The following is a 27215-nucleotide window of genomic DNA, read 5'->3' on the forward strand; positions in this document are numbered from 1 at the left end:
AAAAAGTTTTAAACCGAAGGTTGCTTTAAGATACTTAAGCTCAAGTGCTCTAACAATAAAATGTATAATAGCATCAATTGTTGGTCCCTGTGGAAATATTTTAGGAAGAATGCACTTTCTTAGCTATGAAACATGTGAACTGAAGAGAGAGGCTGTTAATTTCAGTTTTCATTATAATCTCCCAAGAGCAAATAAAGCAGGGGTATAGTAAAAAGGATCCAGGTCTCACATTTATCTACATTGCTGGGCTTAGTAATTGGGAATTACTAGCAACAATTAAGAAAGGAAAACCTGGTAGTTGCCAGGGGCTGCTGCCTGAACCATGTGCCTTTGTTATCCAGCAAAAAGGTTTTGGCAAGGTATAGGATCTAGTTAAATGAATTTCTGAGTCTCTGAGAAAAGGGGGAAAGAGGACACAGAGGACTGAGTTTTTACAAACTGGTGAATTTACATACTCTCCACAAAAGAAACTATTCACAACAACCATTTCACGTATAGACTCTTAGAGAAGCCCTGACATTTGAAAAGAGTTAAAGATTTGTAACTAACAAAAAAATAATAGAATTCATTCTGAAGATTCTCCTCCAAATGGAAGCAAAGCAGCAGAGTGGAAAGAGCACTCACTAGCTTTGGATTCAGACAGACCTGGGTTCAAATCTCAACTTCTAAATTTAAAGCTGAAAAAGTTCCTTGAGCTCTGAATTTGTTCCTTTATCTCTCCAAGTAGAAACAGTAACTACCCTACAGCACTGTTTTGAGAATTAAGTGAATTATTTTTTTAAGACTCTGGTATCTATACATAGTCAAGATAGAATTGTTAACAATAATTATAGTCACCCCAATTTGACTTTATAGAACGGGTCTATTTTTGGTTTAGTGGGAGAAAATTATGCTTAGTTCAGGTTAGTAACATCCCATACTAACTTTCTTCCACAATATCATTGAAAGATTTGATACCTAGGTTCTTAGCTCACCCAGTGGCCATGAAAAGGACTCCCAGTAACAACCACTGACAACATAACAATCCAAAGTAAGTCACTGCCTATGAGACTCAGGCTCCCATGATGGTTGTTTCTGCCCCTGGCCACCAAAACCATTACTTAAAATTGTCATAGATGATTTGCAAAGCCAAGTAAATGGTAGGCCCATCAATTTTCCTTCTTCCTCTCTTCTTTCTCTCATTATTCCTTTTCCTCATTTTTCATCTATTGTAATTCCTAATCTATCCTAGTCAAGCAATGTCTTATCCTCCTACTCACCATTTTTTTAAAATTCCATAATCAAAAGGCATGTAATAAAAACATAAGCATAGACAGAGAACAAAATTTAGTAAACACTGCTACAAATGGTCTGTGAGAATTTGAAATATATACTAAGAGCCTTAAACATATTATTTAATATTTAATAAAGAAAAAAATCTAAACTTTTGACTCTGAAACACTGTGAATTACCAAAACCCTTGTCATTCTCTCATCATGTAATCATATTGCTCTCAGACTTGGACCACGGAAAGTCCAAAATTTTCATTTGGCTTTTTTGCCCCAATCTAATTAGTGAGGCTTTAAGGCTAAAATCACAACAGTTGAGAGGCATCTGACAAGGATTTTTAAAAGGATAATTACAAGAAATACACCTAAATCTATCGTTGATAATTAACTTCAACTTTGAGTCTTAGGGAATTTAAGAACTTAGTAAGGCTAAACTAGATTTTAAATGTTTTTCTTAAAAAGTTTTCAAAATATTCATAATGTTTTTCTATAAAGCAAATGCATTAAAATTTACTGAACCAAAACTTAATATATTAAATTTTTAAACCAACTTCCACATTCAAGTATAATTTGGAAACTAAAATAACTTTTCTAAAATCCAAGAAAGAAAAATTAAGTTTTGTTCTTTACAAAGCTGCCTAATATTCTAAATTTTTAACCTCAATAACGCACATTACCATTACCATGCTAATACATTTCCAGACCATCACTATTAAAATGTCAGGTTGCTCCTTTACACACAGCTAACAGTAATCAAGTTCCAATTTTATAATAATGGCATTTAAAAATACATTTCAACTTTAACTTCGTATGAAAAATTAACACAGATTACCTTTTGGCAAGCTTTGCATAGTAATATCATTTTCTGAATTTTCATTAGAAGTATCTTCATTTACAGTCTCAGCCAAAGGTTTTTCATCATCGGATTCTACATACTTTGTTACAATTGAAGGTTTCCTATGAAAGAATTAAGTCCATAGAATTATGGACACTTCTGACAATTGGAACAATACCCAAAGAATATAAATAATATGTGTAGATTGAGCAGTGGCACCCGAGCAGGTATAAACATCACCATCACCTAGTGAAGCACATATTTCTATTCCACATTACTGAAGACTATAATTCAGTAGGTCTTGGGTTGGACCAGGACATGTGCATCCTGAAAAAGCTACTGGGGTATCGTGAAGGGAACTCCTAGTTAATAATCACTACTTTAGAGAATAAGTTAATAACAAGCAAGCTGTGTTTATTAGGAGACATTCCCATTGGTCAGAAACAACAAAAGTCCAATAGAATAAATTGCACATTTCTAATAAAAACTATGCTCCATAGTACATTATGCATTATAAGTATGCTTGGAAGTAGTTTCAGTCATGTACCATTCACTGACAATTTTACACAGAAAAGTATGTTTACCACTCTTTGCTCTCCTTATAACTTCCTCTTAACTATGATAGCTATCACTCCTCAACCAAGACAATTTTACAGAACCCTGAAAAAACCTGTACTGCCTCATGAGGCATTCAGTATTTAAATTCCCCTTTTTTCCCTTTTTTTAAAGCACATATATGATCTAATGAAAGCGATCTACATATTGCAAGGGCCACTAGTACGTGATAAATCCTCCCTGGAAAATTCCATTAAAATTCAAAATCAGAATGAATCAATAATTGTTGAAGCCAGGAGATGGATACAAAAGGATTCATTATACTATACTGCCCATTTTTAATATGTATGTAAAAAAATCATTTACACAGAACAAGAGTACTTGAATTAAGTTTAGAAAAAAAGATTATTCTTAGAAAAAGAAAAGAGGACAACCTGAAAAAGAAAATGACTTTTTTCCCTGCAACATCAACCAACCTCTTTGATCGTGATGATCCTGACTTGGATTTTTCTGAAGAGGAAGCTCCCTAAATGTTAAGAAAGAAATACAAAGATGAGTAAGACATTCAAAGAAACATCCCGACAATTAACTACTTCCTAACACCAAGATCTCTGATATAGTGAGATAATGAGATATTATTTATATGCCTAAAATATTTTTCTAAAAGGAACTTCAAAAACTAATTCTCGAGCCGGCCCGGTGGCTCAGGCGGTTAGAGCTCCATGCTCCTAACTCCGAAGGCTGCCAGTTCGATTCCCACATGGGCCAGTGGGCTCTCAACCACAAGGTTGCCAGTTCAATTCCTCGAGTCCCGCAAGGGATGGTGGGCTCCGCCCCCTGCAACTAAGATTGAACACGGCACCTTGAGCTGAGCTGCCGCTGAGCTCCCGGATGGGGATGGCTCAGGTGGTTGGAGCGCGTCCTCTCAACCACAATGTTGCCAGTTTGACTCCCGCAAGGGATGGTGGGCTGCGCCCCCTGCAACTAGCAAGGCAACTAGACCTGGAGCTGAGCTGCACCCTCCACAACTAAGATTGAAAGGACAACAACTTGACTTGGAAAAAAGTGCTGGAAGTACACACTGTTCCCCAATAAAGTCCTGTACCCCTTCCCCAATAAAAAAAAATTTAAAATCTGATTCTCATTTACTCTCAGATTTCCTTGATTTAAGATAATTTTCTCGGGTTTTATTAAATTGTTACTGTTAAATTTCATGGTGTGGGAGAGGATACACTACTCTCTCATGATCTTGGGCCAAATCAACAAGGACAAAACAAAGATGTAGAAATCATCAGATCCCAATAGAGGTACAGAGTTTTAAAGATCTAAAAGTGTGTCTTTTCTTTGTTTTCTATCCTAACATATGGCACAGAATACCTTCTATAATTTGTCTTGAGATACTAAATTTACCCTCATTTTGCCAGTATAATCAGTACATTTTACTGGATTAAACGCTTTACACTGAGTAGAAAGAATCCTAAAACGATAGCATAGGCCTAGGTATCACGTGAAGGACCTTAGGATGGGGTCCTATAATAATGCTTAAGTGGCTCTGAACATCCAATTTTGACAGATCTCAGAACCATGCAGTCTTGCCCATAACAACCACCTTGAACACCACTGTTGCAATACACAAGGTGTGATCAAACAAGAAGGTGAATGTTTAAATTTAAAAAATTATTACAGTGAAAGACAAGTTGCCATTAAACGCACTCAAAATACTACCCCTTGCTTTGAACACACTTACCCCATTGTTCTTGCCACTTTCTGAAGCAATTCTGGAAGTCCTCTTTCTTGAGCGTCTTTAGTTGCACTGTCATGGCTGCCTCTATGTCCTAAGTCGATTCAAAACGTTAACCTTTCGTGGTCATTTTGACTTTGGAGAAGAGCCAGAGGTCACACAGTGCCAGATCAGGTGAATAAGGTCAATGAGGACACACCATAATGTTTCTATTTGACAGAAATTGCCATACCAGAAGTGATGTGTGACTTTCCATTGTGATCACAAAAAACAGTGACTGCTGCTACCGAGTGTCATTCAATGGAAAGGCAGGAAGCAGTGTGTCGAACCTTAGTAACAGTGTGTGACAAGTTTCAACTTGTTTGGTGTAGTCATTCGGGTATGAGCTACAGTTGAGAGGAGGTGTGTGTGAAGGTGTGTCATAAATCATCCTCCATCATGACAATGCTCCGTGCCACACATCACTTCTGATATATATGGGAATTTCTGTCAAAAACATTATAGTGTATCCTCATCCAACTTAGTCACCAGATCTGGCATCATGCAACTTCTGGCTCTTCCCTAAAGTCAAAATGATTCAGGACATTTAGGCAGCCACGACAGCGCAACTAAAGACACACATGAAAGAGGACTTCCAGAACTGCTTCAAAAAGTGGTAAGAACGATGGGATAAGTGTATTTGAAGCGAGGGGGAGTATTCTGAGGGGGATTAATAGTAATGTGTCTTTTACTGTAATAATTTGTTTTATTTAAATATTCACCATATTGTTTGATCACACCTCGTGGTAATGTTCAAATATCTATTAGCAAGCCTTCCATTATCTGACTTTAGGCATACTACTGACACAAACCACAATAATAACAAAATCAATAAACACCTTCTATGAAATGGACAACTACGCAAAATAAAGCATCATAGCAATACTTGGTTATAACAGTAATCTTAAACACATGCATGTATTAAATAGAAGCAATCTGATGACATATACTCCAGTTGGCTATTAGTAACAAATATCTTTTATATGTTTCAAATTATTCTTACCTCTTCCTTACTGTTTTCCATCATATCAGAGTTATTTCCAGAACCACTGATTTTATCTTAAGAGAAGAAATAAAAACATTATTTATCTCTACAGTAGATTATCAAACAGAACACCAATACCAACTACTCCACAAACCCATTTTTCAATCTATGAAGTATGACAGTATTGGTAATGTTACTCATATTAAAATATTCCTAGAAGAGTTTTATGACTAGAATCACTCTCTTTTGACAAACTAAACCCTTCTAAAAAAGCATTCATTTCTAAAAAGAGTAGTTTGATATCAAAACATTTCATACTATAATTTTCTAAGTCATATTCTCTTATAAGAAAATTTATGCTTTATCTTCTACTAAAAATAAACCCATTATTATTATTAAAATTGTATTTCCCTTCACCATAAGACACTGGAAAAATAACAGCAAACTAAACCTAAAGAAAGCACAGTGAAGGAAATAATTAAGATTAGAGTGGAAATTAATGAAACAGGGAATAGATAAAAACAATAGAGAAAAATCAATGAAACTAAAAGTTATAGTCATGCCTCAGTATCTTCCGGGATTTGGTTCCAAACCCCCTGTGGATACCAAAATATTTGGAAGCTCAAGTCCCTTATAGAAAATGATGTAGTATTTGCATATAACCTACACACATCCTCTCATATACTTGAAATCATCTCTAGATTACTTAGAATACCTAATACAATTTAAATACTATGTAAATAGCTGTTATACTGTATTGTTTAAAGGAATAACGACAAGAAAAAAAGTCTGTACATATTCAGTACAGTTGCAACCATCATAGGCCTAACTACATACTAGTACACGTCTGCAACAACACAATATCTTTTTTCCAAGTACTTTCCATTCGTGTTTGGTTGAATTTGTAGATGTAGAACCTGTGGAAACAGAGGGCCAACTGTAATTTTTTTGAAAAGACGAACAAAATTGATAAACCTTAAATTAGACTGACCAAGAGAAAGAGACAAGACTCCAATTATACAATCAAAAATTAAAGAGGGGATTTTACTACCTACTTTAAAGAAATAAAAGGATTATAAAGAAATATCATGAACTGTATACCAAGAAATTAAGATAACCTAAATTATATGTACAAATTCTTAAACACACACACACCACTGAAACTGACTTAAGAATAAACAATATGAACACACCTATAACTGAAGAGACTGAATTAGGAATCAAAAAACTACCCACAACGTAAAACAAAAGTCCAGATGGCTTCACCACTGAATTACACCAAAATAGTAAAAGCAGACTTAATACAAATTCTTCACAAATTCTTCCAATAAAAAAGCAGGGAACATTTTCCAACTCATTTTGATACCAGTATCATACCAAAACCAGAAAAGATACCACAAAAAGAGAAACCTGAGACCAATATCACTTATGAATATAGATGCACAAGTCCTCAACAAAATACTAGCAAACTTCAAAAGAATAAAAAACAAGTCTTTTTCCCACAGACTGAAACTATTTGCAAAAGACACATCTGATAAAGGACTATTATCTAAAATATACAAAGAACTTTTAAGCCTCAACAATAATAAAATGACATGATTAAAGACAGGCAAAAAACTGAAGACGGGAAGGCCCAGTGGCTCGAGTGCCATGCTCCTAACGCCAAGGTCGCCGGTTCGATTCCCACATAGGTCAGTGAGCTGCGCCTTCTATAGCTAAGATTGTGAACAATGGCTCTCCCTGGAGCTGGGCTGCCGTGAACAGCCAGAGTTCGGCGTGAGCTGCGGCAGGCTGCTGTGTACTGCCAAGGGCTTCTGTGTGCTGCCAGGAACGGTCAGTGGCCAGCGTGAGTGACTGGCAGCCAGCAAAAGCTGCTGTGAGTGGCCAACCGATGACTGGTGACTGATTGCCTCAGCTGGGGGGAGCGCAAGGCTCATAATGCCAGCATGGGCCAGGGAACTGTGTCCTACACAACTAGACTGAGAAACAATGGCTTGAACTGGTTTTGGGAGGGAAGGGAAGGCAAAAGAAAGGGGGGGGGGGAAAAGAACTGAAGACACCTTACCAAAAAAGATACACAGATGGCAAATAAACATATAAAAAGATGCTCCACATCATATGTCATTAGGGAACTGGAAATTAAACAAGATAACACTACAGACCTACTAAAACGGACAAAATGCACAACACTGACACCACCAAATGCTGGTGAGGATGTGGACCAACAGAAACTCTCATTCACTGCTCAAAGGAATTCAAAATGGTACTGCCACTTTGGAAAATATTTTGGCAGCTTCTTACAAAATTACCCATATTCTTACTATATGATCCAGCAATCATGCTCCTTGATATTTACCCAAATGTTAAAAACTATGTCTACTCCAAAATCTACACACAGATTCTTATAAACATCTTTATTTTATATAAACATTTTTATTTATATAAATATCTTTATAAGTAGCTTTATTTATAATTGTCAAAATGTGAAAGCAACCATGATATCTTTTAGAAGGTGAATGGATAAACTAACTAGTACATTCAGATAATGAAGTATTATTCAGCGCTAAAAAGAAATGAGTTATCGAGCCATAAAAAGAGATGGAGGAACCTTGAATGCATATTACTAAGTGAAAGAAGCTAAGCTGAAAAGGCTATGTACTGTATGATTCCAAATACAGTGGTACCTGTTTTCGAACATAACCCGTTCTGGAAGACTTTTCAGGTTCTGAAATGCTCGAAAACAGCCGACAGCTAGGCCTCAGGATCTTGCACTCGGCAAAAGCCACGTGACATGTTAGACTTTCCGAGACGTGTTCGAAACCGAACCATTTACTTCTGGGTTTACGGCATTCGTAAACCGAAATGTTCGTCAACAGAGACATTCAAAAACGGAGGTACTACTGCATATGACATTCTGGAGAAGGCAAAGCTATGGAGACAGTAAAAAGATCAGTGCTTGCCGGGGCTAGGGGTAAGGAAGGATTTTTAGTGCAATGAAACTAACCTGTATGATACTATAATGGTAGACATATGTCATTATACATTGGTCAAAATCCCTAGAATAAACAACACCAAGAGTGAAAAATAATGCCAACTACGGGTTTGGGGTATGACTTGTCAATGTAGGTTCATCTATTGTAACAAACGTATGACTGTGGTGCAAGATGATAACACTGGGGGAGGTTGTTCATGTGTGGGGAGGAATAGATAGAGAATCTCTGTACTTTCCACTCAATTTTTCTGTGAACCTAAAACCACTCTAAAATATAAAATCTATTTTAAAAAACTCAAAAAAAAAGGGAACTTCCTCAACTATCTATAAAATACCCAGAAGTATCACACTTAATGGTGAAAGACTGAAGCTTCCCCCTCTAAGATCAGAAATAGGACAAGAAACTCCACTCTTGCCACTTCTATTCAAGATTGTAATGAAGGGTCTAGCCAGAGTAAGTAGGCAAGAGAAAGAAATAAAAGGCATCAAGATTGAAAAGGAGGAAATAAAACAACAGTTAATCAGCAAACAATACAAGTTTGAACTGCACAATCACAAATATGTGATTTTTTTTTTCAATAAATACAGTCAGCCCTCAATAGCCACAGGTTTCCCATCCATGGATTCAAACAACCTTAGATCAAAGACAGTATTTTCGATCCACAGTTGGGAATCGGTGGATGCGGAAGGCCAACTGCATGCATTGTTCTATGCCATTTTATATAAGGGACTTGAACATATGCATATTTTAGTATCAGCAAGGAGTCCTGGAACCAATTCCCCATAAATACCAAGGGATGACTGTAGTAAGAGGTTGAAAAGGATACAAGAACAATATACAAAAATCAACTGTATTTCTATATACTTGCAAAGAATGATCTGAAAGTAAAATTAAGAAAACAATCCATTGACAATAGCATCAAAAAGAGCAAAATATTTAGGAACAAATTTAATGAAAGAAGTGCAAAACTTATATTCTGAAAACTACGAAACAACACTGAAATAAATTGGAGATCTAAATCATGGAAAAAATATCATATGTTCATGAATTGGAAGACTTAACATTGTTAAGATGGCAATACTCTCCAAACTGATCTACAGATCCAATGTAATCCCTGTTAGAATCCCAGCTGAATTCTTTGTAGAAATTGACAAGTTCATTCTAAAATTCATATAGAATTAAAAGTGACTCAGAATAGCCAAAACAAACTTTAAAAAGAAAATAGGAAGACTAACACTTTGAGATTTCAAATCTTACTGTAAAACAACTGTAGTGAAGACAGTGTAGCACTGGCAAAAGGGCAGACACACGGATCAGTCAAAAGAACTTAAAGTCCAGAAATAAACCCATGTATCTATGGTTAACTGATTTTCAACAGGGATGCCAAAACGACTCAATCTGGAAAGAATACTCGTTTCAACAAAGGGTGCCAACATAACTGTGAATTCACATGCAAAAAATGAAGTTGGAGCCCTGTCTCATACCACATTGAAAAATTAACTCTAAATGCATCAAAGACCTAAAAGCTAAAACTATAAAACCATGAAAGAAAATACAGAGGTAAATCTTCATGACCTTGGATTTAGTAATGGATTCTTAGGTATGACACCAAAAGCACGAGCAACAAAACAAAGTTAGATAAATTGGACATCATCAAAATTAAAATGTGTTGTGCTGCAAATAACACCACCAGGAAATTAAAGACAACCAACAGAAAGGGAGAAAATACTGCAAATCATTTATCTGACCCAAATGTCCAATGACAGATGAATGATAAACTAAATATAGTGTATACATACAATGAAATCCTATTTGGCCTTATAAACAAAGGAAAGTTTGATACATGCTACAACAATGATGAACCTTGAAGACATGCTAAAGTAAAATAAGAAAGACAAAAAAAAACGACAAATATTGTATGATCCAACTTATATGCGTTTCTGAAGTAGTCAAATTCATGGAGACAGAATGCAGAATAGTGGATGCTAGGGGTTAGGTGGAGAGGGAATTGGGAAGTTAAGTGTTAAATGGGAACACAGTTTCAATTGGGGAAGATGAAAAATTTTAGAAATTTTAGAAATGAAGGACTGATTAGTAACTTCCAGTGTTAGGCAGAGTTAGGTTTGGAGGTAGGGAGGTAAGCATAATTATAAAAGGGCAAGATGAGTAATCTGTACGTTGACTGTAGTGGTGGGTACATAAATCAACCAAGGTAATAAAATTGTATAGAGGTTAATAAAAACACACACAAGTATAAGTAAAACTGAGGAAATGTGAATCAGATTCACAGATACCAATAACCTGGTTATGATAATATATTATAGTTTTATAAAATGTTACCATTGTGGGAAACTGGGAAGAGTGTACAAGAGCTCTGTATTAGTTGTTACAACTGCATATTAATCTAAAAGTATCTCAATAAAATGTCAATTTATAAAAACTCTTAGAAAACTAGGAATAGAAGGGAACTTTCTCAATTTGATAAAGAACATTTACAAATACATATATAGGAAACATCACACTTAACGGAGAAAGACTGTATGCTTTCCCACTAAGATCAGAAACAACAAGAGGATGTCTGCTACCGCCATTCTTCTTCAATATGAATTAAAAGGCACACAGATGGAAAGGACGAAATAAAACTGATCTTATTTGCAAACAACAAGATTAAGTAGAAAATCCCATGGAATCAACAAGGTGGAAAAAAAAGCTTTCTAGAGCAACTTCACAGAATAAAAAAGACAATTTAATTCCAATATACTTGTAATGAACAATTGAATCTGAAATTTAAATGCAAGGTAATTTAAAACAGCACCAAAAAAAACGAAGCAGGGCTTGCCCGGTGGCTCAGGCGGTTAGAGCTCCATGCTCCTAACTCCGAAGGCTGCCGGTTCGATTCCCACATGGGCAGTGGGCTCTCAACCACAAGGTTGCCAGTTCAATTCCTCGAGTCCCGCAAGGGATGGTGGGCAGCGCCCCCTGCAACTAAGATTGAACACGGCACCTTGAGCTGAGCTGCTGCTGAGCTCCTGGATGGCTCAGTTGGTTGGAGCGCATCCTCTCAACCACAAGGTTGCCGGTTCAACTCCCACATGGGATGGTGGGCTGTACCCCCTGCAACTAGCAATGGCAACTGGACCTGGAGCTGAGCTGTACCCTCCACAACTAAGACTGAAAGGACAACAAGCTGAACGGCACCCTCCACAACTAAGATTGAAAGGACAACAACTTGACTTGGAAAAAAGGCATGGAAGTACACACTGTTCCCCAATAAAGTCCTGTAATCTTTCCCCAATAAAAAAAAGTTAACCAAACTTAAGAAAGGCTAGTAAAAAAAAAACAAAGCACTTATGTAAAAATCTAACAAAGTATGTGCAAGATTAGTATGTGGATAACTACAAAACACTGGTCCCTCTCAGAGTTTCTACTGACTTTTTTTCCTGAGTATGGACTAAACATTCTTATCCTTTGCATGTGTCAGGATGTTAACTATACAGTTTTATTGGGGAAAGGATTTGAAGAGCAAATGTTCTATAAACTTTTATTTTTCTGTTCTCTATTCTCAGATTGGATAATTTCTATTAGTTTATATCATCAAATTTACTGATACTTCTACTGCTACTACTAATCTATTAAGTACAAACAATGATTTGTTATTCAGAAATTACATTTTTCAGTCTTAGAATTTCAAATTGGTTTTTTTAAAGATTCTATATCTGTGCTGAGATTTCCTATTTGTCCTTTGAACATAAATATTCATTCTTGTATGCTAAATTCAACATTTGAGTCATCTGTGGTTTGGTCTCTATTGACTGCCTTTCCTTTTCAGCATGGGTCACATTTCCTCTTTCTTCATCTATGTTGGATACTCAACATTTTGAAAGGTAAAGTGGAGACATTGCATTCCATTATATTCTTCCAAAGAGGTGGCATTTTTGTTAACAGTTAACTTAGCTAAACTGAAACCCCAAACATTCTACCCTATAGTCGAAGCAGCTGAAAGCTTTGTTCTGTTCTTTTAGACGTAACTGGGATGCCTGGAACGTGGACTGCACTTGAGCAATTCAACCAGAGATACGATCACTTTTGCAGATTTTGGAACTCCCAATCTGTAGCTCTCTTTTAGGTGGGACCCGCCCCCCTCACTTTACTAAAGATGCTGTATCAACTCCCCCCCAGTTTGTGTCTGCTTTTTGTCACTGTTCAGTTCCTTCATATCAGTCTTCAGTATATTGGACAGAGTTTACAATTGGTAGCTATGGGAAATATCTTGTCTAAATGGAGCTACTCTGCCACTACCAGAAGTAGAACTTCCCAACAGACTACAAAACACAGAAGTCTGACAATATAACTCCATTCTAAAAATAAAAAGAACTTTAAACAAATATTTAATGCTAGTTAGGTTTTCTTTATTGTGATGGTATGGTTAGCAGATTTGAAAACTAGATGGGTACAATGAGGACCGAGCAAATGAGTACATAAATTGAGTATAATGGGATCCAGGTTTCTTTCTATTGGAGAAAGAAGTTAAAATATGAAAAGAGGAAGGCTAAAATGAAGTCTGTGGTATCAAATTAGAATTAAAAGCATCAATATCAACTCATGAAAATATGTTGGCTTTCTCTGTGAAAGGACCTGGAAGCACAGACATCCTGCTGGCAATGGGCACATCATACACCCGGATCTTACTTTCTAAATACTACATCCCACTAAAGGGAATCAGAACTCCTTGGAGAAATAACTGATTCCAGGGCTGGGGAAGGGACAGTGCAAAGTAAACACAGAACATCTTGTGAGGGCGGTAAGTAAGGAAGTGCTCAAGGATCATGAAACTTTGTGAAAATGTTAGCAGGAACCGTGAAAATGTTAGCAGGAACCATACAGAATGGGTTCCCACTAGCCAATACTGACTGGTACATTTGAGCATTGAAATAAATGATAGTGAATATCCATGGGGGAGAATCTTTCCTTATAGTAATATACCAACTAAAACACAGAAGGAATGATAGATTAGAACACCACCATTTTGTAATATATCATTCAGGCATGAAATCATGAGTGGATAGTGTGGTAGGCAGAATTTCTGTGAGTTGTCCCAGGATTTCATGCCCCCAATCCCCAGAACCTGTGAATTATGAGGAAATATCACTCCTGTGATTATGCTATGAAAAACGGCACAGTTGACTTTAAAACTGAGAGGTTATAGAAGGAAGGTAAGAGGAAAGGGAGCCTAATCTAATCACGTGAGTCCTGAAAAGCAGAAAAATTTCCCCAGCTGGTGGCAAAATGTGGGAGAAGAAGCAAGCAAAAGGGTAAGTCAGAGAGATTCAAAGCATGAGAAAAGCTCCATGTGCCGTGGCTGGGTGTGAAGATGAAGAAGGCCATGTGAGAAGAAATGCGAACAGCCTGAAGGAGCTGAGAGAGAGACTCTTGACCAATAGCCAGCAAGAAACTGGGGACCTCAGACCTAAAACCACAAGGAACTGAATTCAGCCAACAACCTCAATTAGCAATGGAAATGGATTTTTCCAGAACCTCTTGAAAGGAACTTAGTCTTACTGACACTGACTTTGGTTTTGTGATATCCTGAGCAAAGCCCAGCAAAGCCCACTGGACTCCTAACCTACAGAAGTTATTTACAGTGAGCTAATAAATTTGGATTGTTTTAAGCTGCAAAGTTCGTGGTAATTTGCAATAGAAAATACATAAATTAAATTTTGATGATGAAAGGAATATCTACATAGTTTCAGAGTAATCTCCAACAAATTACTTATTAGTTACAAAGGAATAAATAAATTATAGTGGATTAATATAGCAAAACAACCATAATCAAGTAACCTAAGTTAACATCACCAATAAAAGGAAAAATCGTGCGCCTTGTGAAACAATGTACTGATAAGAACATAACACCACTTATGTAATCCTGCCAAAAATAACCTGAATCTAATTATAACTAACCAAACAAATCCACACTGAGGGACAATCACCAAATGTCATGGTTCCAACAGACAGAAAAATTATTTGAGATTTAAAAAGACTCAAGAGACAACTATATGCAATGTGTGATCTTCAACTGGATCCTGGACTTACCTATAAAAACACAGTTGGGGCAATTTGTGAATTAAGAATAGAAACTGTGGATTAGATAAATATGTATACATATTTAGTTTTACCCATCTGTTTACCCTTCCCATTGCTATTCATTACTTCCTGTGTTTTGGTATTGACATTTCAAATTATTTTCCTTCTGATCTAATAAAACTCTTTAGTGTTTCCTCTATTGTAGGTCTGCTAACATCAAGTTATCGCTTTCTGTTTGTCTTTATTCCAACTTCACTTTTGAAAGACGTTTTCACTGAACATACATAGCTATAGCGCTATGTTGGCAATTATTTTCATTTGGCACTTTAAAGAAATCATTTCCTTGTCATCTAGCTTCCTATCAGTGTTATTGTTGTTCCTTTGAAAGCAATGACATTTTTCCCTCTGACTGCCTATAAGATTTTTCTCTTGGTTTTTGTACTTTAGGAGTTCAATTATGATATGCCTAGTTTTAGCTTTCTTTATATTTATTCTGCTTGGGATTCAGACTTTCATGAATCTGTGGCTTGATGTCTTTCATCACTTTTAGAAAATGCTCTCAGCCAATCTTCAAATTCAGCTTCTGATCCATTCTACCTCTTCTCTCTTTCTAGAATTCTAATTATACATATGGCTTAACTTTTCACTGTGATCTAACTCTCTTACACTTTTTGTACATATTGTGTTTGTGTGTGCATGCCCATGTGTGTATTCAGCTTTTATATATGTAGCTATCTGTGAAATCCTCAAAACAAGTCATGGTAATCATCACAAGATAAAGGATACTTTAAAAAAGGAGAAAGGGAGGTAGAGAGAGGTTAAAGTGTTTTCATAATTTGAAAACATGCACCAAATCTATTCAGAGAAGTTATCGAACAACATAAAAATTTAACTCATAATACATGAATAACTGCTAGGACAACGTATCTCTGTACTGTTCCCACTTTTTCTAATATTACCTATTTTTCAGTCAATATTCTTCACCCTCTCTATAAGACATTTCCATTACACATAAAACCGGAAGCACATCCTTCTCTAAGCACCTATAACCAGAAAACCTTACATTATCACTTATCTAAATTATTATAAAATCTCCAATATCAGAAATTATGTAAATACTAGATACAGGGGGTCTATTAAAGCCTTTAATAGCTGCTCACCCCAAAAAATAAATGAAAAACAGATTAGAAGATATTGCACATCCTTTTTCAATTTACCTGTGCTTTGGTTCATCATAAGTCTTGGAGGAGAACTTGTTTCTTCAGAGTCTTCTGATGAGTGTGCCAGGAAGTCATGAAGCTTCTGCACCAGTGTATTCAATTTGCTTTCACTACAAAAACAAAATGTAAAGAATGTCTTTAATTAGACTGTCATGTATTTAATTAAATGTAAAGTTCTAACAAACTGAAACTATGTCTATACTGTAAGTTGTCTAAAATAGTGCATATATGAAATAAAAATTAAAGGATATGAATTTTATTTATTTCTCTGAGGATATGAAAACATGAGTAACACAGTGTACCTGTATAGTTAGGAACAAAATATAATTTAAATAAAATGCTGATGTGATTTTGCTTTATATCATTTAAAATAATAATTCAGTAATTTATCAAATGTGTTTACTGAGCACTTATCTATGGAAGTCTTTTGGTATTTTTTTTTATTACTCTATCTTTTGCTTGGCACAGAATAATTGTATGAATGACTGATACAAAGATAATTAAAACATAGAACAGGACTTAGAAGAGCTCACAGATTTTCAGGGAAATATTTATGTAACTAAATTATTACAGTATATCCTGTTAAGTTATGTAACAGGTTATAAAAAGTTAAACGTTTCAAAATGCAAAAAAAAACATACACCTTATTTCTAATAAAATATTTCCTAAACTTTAAAGCAAGGTGAAAATAGATAAAATTGACTTCATCAGAATTCAAAACTTTTGTGTATCAAGAGAAAAGGGTTTTAAAAGCCAGTTTATAATATATAACCTTTAAAAGTTTTAATAATATAAATAATTCTTACAATTAAACAATAAAAAGACAAAACACCCAATTTAAAATTGGGCAAAGGACTCAGTCATACATTTCTCCAAATAAGTTATACAAATGGCTAGCATATATACAAAAAATGCTCAAGATTATTACTCATTCGGAAAATGTGAATCAAAACCACAATAAAATACTATTTTACACTCATTAGAATGAAGAACTTTCAAAATGAAAAACAAGGGTTGGCAAGGATATAGGGAAATTGAAACACACATGCATTACTAGTGAGAATGTAAAATGGTGTAGTCACTGTAAAAAAGTTTAGTAGTAACTCAAAAAGTTAACATAGAGTTACCAAATGACCCAGCAATTCCACTCCATTCTCTTGGATAAAGAATGAAAACATATGCCCACACACAAAAAAGAGACTGTACATAAATATTCATGGCAGAAATATTCATAATAGCCAAAAAGTGGAAAGGACTCAAATGTCCATCAACTAATGAATAAACAACGGAATATTTTACCCCAATAAAAAGGAATGAAATACCATTCATGATATAAAACATGGATGACCCTTGAAAACATGCTAAAGAAAGCAAAAACAAAATATCACACATACTGGATGACTCCATTTATATGAAATGTCCAGAATAGGCAAATCCACAGAGACAAAAGTAGATTCGTGGTTTCCAAGGGATGTAGGAAGAACAGAATTGGGAGGTATGGGCTATCTTTTGGGCGCAATGAAAATGTTCTCGAATTAGAAAGTGGTGACAGTTGTACAATATGGTGAATTTACTTTTTTAAGAAATCCACTGAATTGTATTCTAAATGGTTTAAATGGTGAATTTTATCTTAATAAAAAAGGTGAAAAAGAGGAAGAAATTCAAAAATATACATATCTATTTACACAAAAAATAAAACTTGCATATACACCCTCCAAAAAATAATCAAAATTTAAAAGACAAACTTGAAAACAAAGAAATAAAACACCCTTACTAAAAAAAATACTAAATTCCTAGTAAATTAATAAAAAACAGTTTTTAAAGGGAATACAACTAACAAAAAAATTAGTAAAAAAATTACTCAAACTTCACTTAGAATCAACAAAATGAACATTAAAACAATGTGAATCAGGTAAGCGATTTATCAGGCCTTGCTGAGCCAGGCACAACCCCCATTCAAGCACTGGGGCACTGGGCCCCAGGGCTATTTTGCTGTTTGGTCAGGAAGAGCACAAGGTATATAGGGAAAGAAAAAGAAATGAGATAACAGACATACTGCAACCAGAGATTGTGTGGGAGATTTTGGTTGTTTTATTTTGGTGGAGAGGGTTGTTTTACAAAATTTTGAAACAAACTCGCCTCTAGAATAAAGGTACCAAGAGGATAGGATTTCTACTTTTTGCTATAACATTCCTTTGGAAAAGAGTCAGATGTACAAGGAAAAAAGTTATCAAGTCACTCGGTGTCCTTAATCCTAAATTAGAAAATGAAACCAGAGGAAATGATGCTACATGTCAACCCACAGCACACAAAATTCCTTGTAACCAAAATTTTAAAGAATGAAAGATGTCATTCTACATCTCATAGCATCAACAGATTACCAACAAGCAAAAAAAATTGTTTAGAAGTGAAAGGAGTACACTTAACCAGCAGAATGATGACTGTCCCACTCGTTCCTGTAACTCACAGCAATCCAACCACAAAGCCAGCTTAACTATCACTTGAATTCATGCTGCAGCTTGCCAAATTCAGGACTACGGATAAATCAGTGCAGCCCATTATTAGTACCACCACACACAAAAATTTAAACAATTCAATCAGAACATTTTTCTTTTGTAAAGTACAGCATTTTTAGGCATAAATATGTATGTGTTATACTATAAATTATGAGATCAGGTAGAAGCACAATGGTGAAAAAAATTTGATACTTAAAAAATTTTGCCCAATGTGATATGTAGATGATGTATTACAGAACTGTACACCTGAAAGCTATGTTAAACTTTACCAACAATTGTGACCCCAATAAACTTTAATTAAAAAAAAAATTGCCCATTCATTTGAAAAATCTGAGGGTGGATATGATTTTTGGAAATAGCCAAATGTCATTTAGAATCAAACATATTACATAATGAAAGATTATCTAGTTGGGTAAAATTAGTTTTTGCCAAAATCCAAAGCATTCCTGAAGATTTATTTTATTACGTGTGACTTCTAAATTGGTTACAAAAGGCGAGTTCTCAAAATGTCCTCAAGAAACACATTATCAATGCTATCAGTATGGCCTCCCTGAGTGATTGCTTAGAAGGGAAGTACTCATTTGCATATAAAAGCTCTAACGTCAGCTAAAAGTCTGCCTCATTTCTAGAGTTACCTTAGAAATGGTCCTTGGAATTGTCTAAGTCTTATTTGTGGAAATATTTTAAACACACCAAAACCAACTGCATAAAAGGCAGTACTCAATCCTTTTGCAAACTGAAGAATGCGGGCACAACTGTCCACATTACCTTATCAATTTTACAGTTGTGAACCACTAAAAGTGGTTTTAAAAATCCAGACATAGTTGACCCTCACTTCCTCCCTCTACCAAAATGTGAAACTGACTCAACTAGTACTATATATTTCTTAACTCTGGGTTCTAGATAGAAGTCCTTTAAATGATCCTTTAAAAAAGTGGTTAATGGCGGCCTGATGGCTCAGTTAGAGCACAGTGCTCATAACAACAAGGTCGCTGGTTGGATTCCCACATGGGCCAGTGAACTGTGCCCTCCACAACTAGATTGAAAAGACAATGACTTGACTTGGAGCTGATGGGTCCTGGAAAAACACACTGTTCCCCAATACTCCCCAATAAAAACTAATTTAAAAACAAAATAGAAGTGGTTAAAAATCTCCACTAAAGAACGTGTTCCGCATTCATGTTCACAGCCACACTATTACAATGTGGGCTAGATGTAGATAACCTATGAGGTTTGACCTGCCTATCTGCAAGTGGACCCAAAAAAAAATTCTAAATTCCTAATATAAGCAAGCCAGTCACATCATTAATGAATGGATTCAGACAAGTTTTGAGTCCTAATTGTCAGTGTTTTTAACTATGGGCCATGTTCCTTCCTTGAATGTTTTATAGATAGATAGATGATAGATAGATAGATAGAAATTTTTTTCCCATGAGGAATTGTGGAGTTCCAAATATTAGTATTTCACCTCACTTGCACTATAAGTTTTGATAATTATATGCGTAAAGGAACCAGCCTTTTTTTTTTATTATTAAACTTTTCGTTTTGAGGTAATTGTAGATTCACATACAGTTGTAGAAAGATACTGTGTATCTGTTACCCTGTTTCCCATAATGGTAACATCTTACAAAACTATTTCTTGTTTTGTTTTGTTTTCACCCATTCATCTACCTGCTCCCATAGATGGGCTACTGTCTTTAAAACAGAAATGAACCACATGGAGTCTTGGAAATTTGGGTATATGATCAAGGGTCTATTGACCAAAATGTTTTTTACAGAAAAATCAATGGTAATTAAAATTTCTTGTTCACTTCATGATTGTTTAATAGCATATTATAACCCAAATTGGAAAGGAATAGTAAATTATCTCTGTTCACAGATGACATTTATTTTCTTACATGACTTCTAAATTGATTACAAGAAGCGAGTTCTCAAAATGTCCTCAGGAATGACATCATTATTGCTATACAGAAAACAAGGATATCACCAAAAAATTCTTAAACAGTTAATAAACATGCTTGGTGAATATGAAAATCAACATGTAAAAATCAACTTTAATTTTTAAAAAAATCAGTTGCAATTCAATAACCAACAATTAACAATCCAGAAAGGAAATTAAGAAAATAATTCCATTTACAATAGCATCAAAAAGAATTAAATATTTAAGAAAAAATTTAACCAAGGAGGTAAAAGACTTATACACTGAAAACTGTAAAACAGCAATGTTTTTATTGCTGAAAGAAATTAAAGACACCAATAAATGAAAAGCTACCATGTGTTCATGGATTGGAAGAATCAATATTGTTCAGATGACAATACTACCCAAACTGATCTACAGATTTAATTCAATTCCTATCAAAATCCCAACAGCAATTTTTGCAGAAATAGAAAATCCCATCCTAAATTTCATGAGGAATCGTGAGAAATCCTGAATAGCCCAAACAATTGTGGGATGGGTGAAGTTGGAGAACTCACACTTCCTGATTTCCAAAACTAACTGCAGAGCCAAAATAATCAGAATACTGTGGTACTGGACCAAGCACAAACATATCGACCAATGGAGTAAAGAACCCAGAAATAAACCCTTGCATATATATGGTCAATTGATTTTCAACAACAGTGTCAAGATCATTCAATGAGGAAAGGAAAGTCTTTTCTAAGAAATACTGCTAGGAAAACTGGATATAAAACATGCAAAAGAATGAAGTTGGACTCTTGCCTAATACCACATACAAAAATTAGCTCAAAATGCATCAAAGATCTAAAGAGAGGTTGGAACTATTAAACTCTTAGAAGAGTTTGGTGTCTTATGACACCAAAAGCACAGGCAACAAAAGAAAAAAAGTGATAAACTGGATTTCACCAATATGAAAAACTTTTGTCCATCAAAGGACACTACCAAGAGAGTGAATAAGACAACCCAAAGAATGGGAGAAAATAATTCCAAATCATGTATGTGGAACGGTATTGATATCCAGAATATATAAAGAAATTCTGCAAAATTCAACAATCAAAACAAACAAAAAATAAATAAAAACAACCAAATTCAAAAATTGGCAAAGGACTTGAATGGACATTTTTCCAAAGAAGACATAATGTCCAATAAGCACACAAAAAGATGCTCTACGTCACTAATTATTAAGGAAATACAAATTAAAACCATAATGAAATACGACTTCACACCCATTAGGAGGCTATTATCAAAAAATAACAAGTATTGGTATGGATGTAGAGAAACAGGAACCTGGGTATGTTGCTGGTAGAAATATGAAATGGTGCACTACCCACTGCAGAAAAACAGTATGGTGGTACTTCAAAAAGATAAACATAGAATTACCATGCTATCCAGCAATTCCACTTCTAAATATATATCGAAAAGAAATGAAGCTGGAACTCAGATACTTGTACACCAGTGTTCATACCAGCATCATTCACAAGAGCCAAAAAGTGAAGATAACCAAATTATCCATCAACAGATGAATGAATAAATAAAACATAGTATATACATGGGATAAAAGAAAGGATATTCCCTAAAAAGGAATGAAATTCTGATACATGCTACAACATAGATGAACTTTGAAAACATTATGCTAAATGAATCAAGCCAGACACAACAAAAGCACAAATATTATATAAGTCCACTTACCATGTTTCCCCGAAAATAATACCCAGCCAATCAGCTCTAATGCGTCTGTGGGGACAGAGCCAGGAGTACAGTTTCCAGGCTCTCGCCCTCACGCGGAAAGGTGCTGGCTCAGGTAGTAAATGGCCATCAACTGTGATTGGATGGCCATCAGCTGTGGCTAGTTGGCCGTCAGCTGTAACAAGTGGCCACTAATATAACTGCCGTGGTTATGCTAGCAGCAAATGGGGGCTAGCAAGAAGATAGTGGCTGAGCTAGCAAGAGCGGATTGCAGTTAGCAAGTGAGGTTGATTGGTGGAAAAGTGGACGGCAGGTTGCGGATCGTGTAGCTCCTGCTTCCTGTGTCTCCAACCTAGCCGCCAGTGAGACTATAGTGGTATGACTCCCCTATCTATGGCTCCATGGGTGTTCCTTTTTGGCCTCGCCATATCCTGCGTTCTTATGTGAGGAGCGGAACCATGCGGAACCTGCATGACACCCGGCATGACAGTGTCTTTTGAAGCAAAAATTAATATAAGACCCAGTCTTCTTTTACTGTAAGACCGGGTATAATATAATGTAATATAATATAATGTAATACCCGGTCGTATATAATATAGTAAAAGACCAGGTCTTGTATAATGTAATGTAATGTAATGTAATGTAGTGTAGTGTAGTGTAGTGCAGTGCAGTGCAGTGCAGTGCAGTGCAGTGCAGTGCAGTGCAATATAATATAATATAATATAATATAATATAATATAATATAATATAATAAATATAATATAATATAATATAATATAATATAATATAATATAATATAATATAATATAATACCGGGCTAATATAATACCCACTCTTATATTAATTTTTGCTCCAAAAGACGCATTAGAGCTGATTGTCCGGCTAGGTCTTATTTTCGGGGAAACAGTAGATGAGATTCCCAGAAGTCACATTCATTGAGACAGAAAGTAGAATAGAGAGCTGGAGGAGCAGGTAGAATTATTGCTTAATGGGTACAGGGTTTCTGCTTTGGAGATGATGAAAAGTTCTGGAAGTGGAGAGTGATGATGGTTACACAAGACTGCCAATGTACTTAATACCACTGAATTGTACACAATAAAAATGGTTAAAATGGTAAATTTTTAAAAAGCCATCTGATTATCAGGCATATATTAAAAGAAAGTTGGTACTGCACATGGCCACTCAAGATATGAGCAAAGCCATGTACGAACTGCAGCACCATTTGTACCAGAGAAAATAAATGGAAATAACCTAATTATCCATAAAAACGAATGTTAGATTATATATTCACATAATGGAATACTATGCAGCAGTTAAATGAATGAACTGAAGCCACATGAATAAATATCGATTAAAAAAAACGTTCAAATGGGACTTTAGCTTCATCTACAACAGTCTAGTAATTTAATTTAAAAATCTGAAGGAAATATAATTAATTTTTCATTAGCATAATATTTCAATAATAAAGCAACTTGGCTTGCAGGACATGCCCAAGGAGTCCCGTGAATCCTGAGTAGAGCTAGTTTGCCTATCCGGGGCCAGGGGAATATGGGGCAAAAGTGAGAATGGGTTAGGCAAAGGGCATCTCCTAGGACCAAGTGCTCTGCTTCCCACCAGACCCTGTGCCCCATTACCCACCATCGCTACCATTCAGCAGCTGGTAGGAAAATGGTTTTGATGACTACATAAAGGAAGATTACTGACTTTGATGGCTATAAGAAGGAAGCAGGACTAGGAGTGACACTGTAAAAAAAAATGGGCACAATGGCCAGGCCAAATTCATTTCTGACAGCAAATCTTTCACCATAAAAACCAAGAGCACTCTGAAAACAGTTTTCTTGTAAACTGGGAGAGAAGTTCTTGAAACTACACCCGATGGCAGAAAAACTCAGACTGTCTTCCACTTTACAAATGGTGCATTGTTCAACATCAGGAATGGGATGAGAAGGAGAGCACAATGAGAAAAGCAGAAGAAGATAGGAAATCAATAATGAAATGTATTATTAACAACATCACCTATACCAGGATCTATGAAAAGTTGTAATAAAAATTCCACCATGTCAGACAGAAAAGGCAGAGAACCATATAATTTCACTGATATGTGGTATATAAACCAAAAACAACAAAAGAACAAGACAAACAAATGAGAAACAAAAACTCATAGACACAGACAATAGTTTAGTGGTTACCAGAGGGTAAGGGGGGTGGGGGGTGGGAGATGAGGGTAAAGGGGATCAAATATATTGTGATGGAAGGAGAACTGACTCTGGGTGGTGAACACACAATGGGATTTATAGATGATGTAATACAGAATTGTACACCTGAAATCCATGTAATTTTAGTAACAATTGTCACCCCAATAAATAAATAAATAAATAAATAAATAAATAAATAAATAAATAAATAATGAGTTTAAGTAAAATCAAAAAACAAAAATTCCACCATCACTTTAGAGAAGATTTAGCTGTTAAAATAAACACGTTGAGAATAAGCAAATCTCCATAATGCTTCTTTTTTTCATATAATTACTGTGTGTTCAATTATGTCTATCACAAACATTTTACATGCAACTATTTTCAAGTGTTGACTTAATTAGGATCAACCCTTTGGTTAGTAGAGACAAATGTATTTGTGCTAACCAAAAAATAACTAAAACCATCTAAAACACATTACTTTGCTCTGATCCCCTTACAGAAACTTTTGAAAATATTGTAACCATTTTCATTTAAAAGTAAATGAAAATACATGAACAAATATGAAACTTATTAAATCCTGTAAAAAGTATTAAATGTGATCTTTTTTTAACCTATCAAATATTTAATGGAAAAATGACTACTCACTGTAGGATAAGGTGCTATGAAATTCACTCTCACATAGGGCCATTGGTAATATAAGGATTTAGAAAACAACTTGGCAGTAAGCCTTATAATCTTATCTCAAATAATTCTGTCTCTTTTTATTTGTACAAAGAAAGTAATTTCAAATAAACAACTATAATCACTAAAGATATTGGTCAATGAGTTATTTTCAAAAGCAAAAACTATAAATTAAAAAGTACCAATAATGACTAAGTAAACAGGTATGAATAAAAGTCATAGGACATCATATCAGCCATTAAAAAAATTCAGAAAGTGCAGTTACAGTATGAAAAATAGTTCATGCTACAATGCTAACCAAAAATAGCAGGCTATAAATTATACATGAAATATGATGACAACTATGTTTAAAAATACATTAAAATATGTATATAGAAATAAAATATACTCAAAATGTTAATAATGGGTACTATATAGCTGGTAAGATTATAGATGATATTTTTTTCTCTGAGCTTTCTGTGACATAATAAATTCACTGCTTTCATGCTGGAAAAGTTTTGTTTTCTTTTTTAATTTTAGAATTTTCTTTTACATTTCATAAGTGAAGTCTGGACATGTATGACTCTGAGTTACAAGCTGAAAAATCATTTTCCTAACATTTTTCAAGTTAATCACTTCCATTGAAAAAATTACTCATATATACGTTTCTATAGTTTTAAAATTTTGTTTATAATGCATTATAAAATGTACAATTCATTTATTTGTTAATATCTATAACTTCACTTACAAATTAAACAGTAATTGACAATAGACTTTTCATTAATCCAAAAGATTCTTTCAACACCTCCTTTATTTACAAAATTTTACTACCCACTAAAGTGTTAAAAATCTCCTAACTTATGTCCTTATTCAAGTGAAATTATAAGAAATCCTTTCAAAAGCTGCCAGGTGTTAACTATGTAAGCATATAAAATAAAGTCTAATAATTGCCTATTTAATATTTTTGTCTTGATTTCACTCCCAAATGTGACATAGGCTCATACAGGTTTCTACTATGCCACAGAATATCAACCACTGGCAGGGCAGCTGTTAGTGTAAATGGCAGAATTTTTCTTAGTAGAACCACATGATTTGGGTTTCCTTACATAACCTTACCAAATTTTAGCATGTGTATTTTATACACACTGGCCTGATTTAAACCTCATGAGTACACCTGAAACTAATATAATATTGAATGTCAACTGTAATTGGAAAATAAACCTCATGAGAACTTTATTATAGGAAACTGAGGCTCAGAAAGGCACTTACTTGCTAAAAGCAACAAGGAGTTTTACGCTTGCAACTAAGTGGAAAATCAGGAATTCTGTCTCCAACCAAAGCCTACCTTACACTGCATCCCTTAGGGGAACTCAAGGCACAGTGACTAATATAATTTAATGAATAGAAAAGCAGTTACCCTAATAGATAATTCTCAAAACTCAAAATACTTACAAGAACTAAAGATAAACTAAGATGTCCATAAGAGTGTTTTCAGTTACCACAGCATATTTTTCCGGAATTTTGCATCTTTGTTCATTGTTACGTTTTTTGTTTTATATACACTCATTGGTTTTTTAATTTAATTACTTAATAACATTTTAGGAACACACAAAATTGCGTTCTCTAGTCTTACTGCTCATGCTTAAGTCACTGTGCTTATTTGAATGCAGCAGCATAACAATAAGGGAAACAAATCATTTTTAAAACAATTCCTAAAAACTTCCAACTGAAATTAGAACCTGATCCTCACAAAGACCAAGATCTCAATGGTGTTACACAAGCATTTCAAACAAAGGAAAGCACCAAAAATAAAGCTACAGACAGCTATGGCATGTCACATTAGGTCCGTTTATTTAAAAATAAAAATAACCGGGCGGCTGGATGGCTCAGTTGGTTAGAGCACGAGTTCTGAACAACCGGGTTGCCAGTTCGATTCCCACATGGGCCAGTGAGCTGCATCCTCCACAACTAGATTGACGACAATGAGCTGCAGCTGAGCTGCCGCTGGGGCGGCCGGATGGCTCAGTTGGTTAGAGTGGAAGCTCTCAACAAGGTTGCCGGTTCAATTCCTGCATTGGATGGTGGGCTGTGCCCCCTGCAACTAAGATTGAAAATGGCGACTGGATTTGGAGATGAGCTGCACCATCCACAACTAGACTGAAGGACAACTTGGAGCTGATGGGCCCTGGAGAAACACACTGTTCCACAATATGCGCCCCCCAAAAAAAATTTAACAAAAAAGAATAGCTGATCTTTAAAAATAAATAAATAAATAAATAAATAAATAAATAAATAAATAAATAACCAACCAACCAGTCAGTCAGCTACACCACGTAAGGAGCTTAGAAGTCCTCACTCCCAGACTCATAACAAGAAAAAAGATGAACTGAAAATCAATAACTTATCTTCGAACCATTAGAGATCTGAGGTGGGAAATATGCAGTCAGTATTTCAAAAGCTTAGATTTATTGTTCCATTCAATGC

The 27215-nt window shown here is 35.1% G+C and overlaps 1 protein-coding gene across 14 annotated transcripts in view; it reads right to left on the reverse strand.

Moving 5' to 3' along the window:
• Window positions 1–27215, reverse strand: part of ATRX (ATRX chromatin remodeler) — a 251334-nt gene that overhangs the window by 188541 nt on the left and 35578 nt on the right. For all 14 annotated transcript variants that reach the window (XM_019716363.3, XM_074323977.2, XM_074323981.2 and 11 more), the window contains 4 exons: window positions 15715–15827; window positions 5442–5497; window positions 3135–3184; window positions 2101–2225 (listed from right to left, as the gene is read on the reverse strand). In XM_019716363.3, coding sequence (XP_019571922.2) covers window positions 2101–2225; window positions 3135–3184; window positions 5442–5497; window positions 15715–15827 — 344 coding nt within the window. The remainder of the gene's footprint in view (window positions 1–2100; window positions 2226–3134; window positions 3185–5441; window positions 5498–15714; window positions 15828–27215) is intronic.

Source organism: Rhinolophus sinicus, chromosome 18, assembly GCF_057876585.1.
Source record: "Rhinolophus sinicus isolate RSI-liver-muscle chromosome 18, RSI-T2T, whole genome shotgun sequence".
In the NCBI taxonomy this organism is placed as follows: Eukaryota; Metazoa; Chordata; class Mammalia; order Chiroptera; family Rhinolophidae; genus Rhinolophus; species Rhinolophus sinicus.